General features: G+C 55.2%; 1 protein-coding gene across 2 annotated transcripts; it reads right to left on the reverse strand.

Moving 5' to 3' along the window:
- Positions 1-270: 270 nt before the first annotated feature.
- LOC119318460 (cinnamoyl-CoA reductase 1-like) lies at positions 271-1,883 on the reverse strand. 2 transcript variants are annotated; one of them, XM_037593021.1, is made up of 5 exons: positions 1,869-1,883; positions 1,528-1,703; positions 1,294-1,448; positions 1,008-1,190; positions 271-911 (listed from the first exon to the last, which is right to left on the reverse strand). In XM_037593021.1, exons 2-5 carry the CDS (start codon positions 1,670-1,672, stop codon positions 381-383), a joined length of 1,014 nt encoding a protein of 337 aa, XP_037448918.1. In that variant the 5' UTR covers positions 1,673-1,703; positions 1,869-1,883; the 3' UTR covers positions 271-380. The 2 variants fall into 2 exon arrangements, with proteins under 2 accessions (XP_037448918.1, XP_037448917.1); XM_037593020.1 differs by lacking the exon at positions 1,869-1,883 and having other exon boundaries at positions 1,528-1,804.
- Between the last annotated feature and the right edge of the window lie 796 nt (positions 1,884-2,679).

Genomic DNA, 2,679 nt, shown 5'->3' on the forward strand with positions numbered 1-2,679 from the left:
GGGGGAGGCGTCGACAACGGGACGGGGGGGGGGAGGGGAGGAGAGGTATAGGAGGGGAAGAGAGAGTGGGATTCTTTTACTCAGCCGCCGAACGATGGAGTAAATATAGAGAGAACCGCGGCGGCTGAGGATGATTTTTACTTCTCTAAGACCGATTTGGGATCGACTAGGTGCCGGTTAGAGGAGCAAAACCTTACTCCTTTAACCGATTATTGAGAATCGGTTAGAAATGCCCTGAGGTATATAGTATATAGGATTTGGATATCACGGTGCGCTATTGCCGTTGCACAATATCTACATTGGAAAATTGTAGAAAACAGAGTACTTATCCTCATTTATTTGCTTATAATCGAGTTCAATTTGTGTACACATTATAATTTTCACAAACATGCACGATGACGTGGCACGATGACAGGGACATGGCCCCTGTGCTGCAGGCAAATCACCGTCTCGTACAAACTTGTCCTCATGTCAGTGAACTCCAAGCCCAGATCCCCGAGCTTCTGATTCGAGAACCTGTACTCCCTCGCCATCGGCTTGCCGTCGTCTTCGCGCTTGGCGGTGACGGGGTACTGCGGGTAGAGGTCCTTGAGGAGTCGGACGAAGTGGGCGCGGTGCAGCACGGCACTGACGCAGATGTAGCGATGGCCGCGCGCGTCAGGGTGCTCGTAGACAAGGGTGTGCGCGCGGGCGACGTCTCGGACATCGATGTAGGCGGTGACGACGTTCTGGTAGGCCGGCTTGGCGCCTGTGAGGTAGCGGGCGACGTGGTCACTGCTGAAGTTGAGCGTTTGCTGTAGGGCAGGACCGATGGTCGTCGCCGGCACCACCACCGCCAGCTCCAGCCCCCTCTTGGTCGCCGCCTCCTTCGCGACGACCTCCGCCATCATCTTAGCGCAGCAGTACAGATTCTACGCACGACAAGAGGATCCATCGGTGCGCTTAGTTCACTGCCAACTTGGGAAGAAAGATGTGGGGCAGATAGAATTGAGCTTAGTCACACGTACGCCGGTTTGTTTGCAGTAGTCGTAGTCGCTCCAGCACGACTCGTCGACGACGATGTCGGGGCTCCGATTGGGGTCCATGTGCACGGCGCCGTAGGAGGAAGTGAACACCAAGCGCCGCACACCAGCGTCCGCCGCCGCGTTGACCACAGTCCTCGTCCCCTCTACGGCCTCCGGCACGAGCTCCTGCAAGCAAGCAGCACGGGCGAGTGAGTGCTTCATGTCCATGTCCATGTTAGGCGGCGCGCGTCATGAGGTTTCAGAGGGGCAGAGGAGAGAGTGAACCGACGGGGTCGTTGGAGACCGGGGAGGCGACGTGGAACACGCCGCGGCAGCCCCGGAACGCAGCGCGGAGGCTGTCGCCGTGCATGACGTCGGCACGGCAAAGCGTGAGCCTCTCGCCGGCGCCATCCAGCGCCAGCAAGTGCACGTTCTTGCGGCCAGCTTCACGAGCAAATTGAACCAATCAGTCAAGCGAAGGGACGGAAATGAGAGAGCTGGATGGACCGATGCTTGCGCTTACCGGGATCTCTGGCGGTTCCCCGGACATGGTAGCCACGGAGGAGGAGCTCCTTGACCACCCACGAGCCGATGAAGCTCCCCGCCCCCGTCACGCAAACCAGGTGCTCCTCGTCGCCATTGCCGCCGGCCTTGGAGCTGGACTGCATGGTGATGGTCGACGGGTGCTGTTTGCAGAGTCTGGAGTGTGCTAGAACGAGATAACAATAACAAATTAGGATGAGACGTGAGCCAGTGCGTATCTCGACTAATTTAGCTTTTGCACGCATCAAACTGAACAGGAGCACGGACACGCGGACGTGATTCACGTTCAGCCCAACATGATCGTCAAGCTGAAATCTTAACTAATTGGTCATGCATGATGTCATGGAGGACCGGCTGGCTGGACGAGAGCTCGCCGAGTACGACTTTGGCTCGCCGACTACGCGTCCGCGTGTATTGTGGACTGGATGCCTCGACCAAGCACTTCCGGTTTAGCTCGCCAGCTTGGAGTATATGGTCGGTGATGGACTCGGAACCAGCCTGTTCAAATAGAGATGTGGTGACGGCGGTGGCATCATTGTGGTGGACTTGTGTCCTCGGGCTTTGGCATTGCGATGGCGTCTGCTTCAGCGTCAACGTGGAGCTTGCGAGGTAGTCCAAGAACGAATGCAAATTGTGATCTGCATCGACGACATCTGAAAGACCGAACGTATGCTGGGTTCGTGGTTGATGGATGGCAGGTACGGTCTCCTCCTTCGGCGTCTTAGTCGTGGTGGGGTGCCAGACTTGGAGTTTGCGATGGCGTGTCCGGGGCGTTGCCTCGGTTTGATTCGTTCAATGTCAATGGCTTCACCTTTGGTGAGATATCTTGGAGGTCCGCAAAGTTGCATATCAGCGATGAAGCCGCGTCGAGTTCGGATGAGGAGGTGATCCGTCGTTTTTTTGGTGGCTACTGTGTTGATGTCGAAGATAGGTGACAGATATGCTGTGGTGGTACCGTAAACCACCTAGCAACGACTACAAGCAATGAAACGAGTTGAAGACGCGACACCGTAATTACCTCTTCTTCACCAATGGCAGGTAAAAAAATAAATAAATCCATATTCAAGTCACATGTAGAGTAACAAAAGAAGACAAAGCCAAATGTGTATATTATCTTTTATGCCTTTTATCT

This window comes from Triticum dicoccoides, chromosome 6A (assembly GCF_002162155.2).
Source record: "Triticum dicoccoides isolate Atlit2015 ecotype Zavitan chromosome 6A, WEW_v2.0, whole genome shotgun sequence".
In the NCBI taxonomy this organism is placed as follows: Eukaryota; Viridiplantae; Streptophyta; class Magnoliopsida; order Poales; family Poaceae; genus Triticum; species Triticum dicoccoides.

Coding starts and splice junctions, on each gene's coding strand:
- LOC119318460 (XM_037593020.1), bottom strand. CDS start 1,792: ATGCGTGCAAAAGCTAAATTAGTCGAGATACGCACTGGCTCACGTCTC. Junction 1,191..1,293: donor CCCCGGTCTCCAACGACCCC/GTCGGTTCACTC, acceptor GCTTGCTTGCAG/GAGCTCGTGCCGGAGGCCGT. Junction 912..1,007: donor ACTACTGCAAACAAACCGGC/GTACGTGTGACT, acceptor TGTCGTGCGTAG/AATCTGTACTGCTGCGCTAA.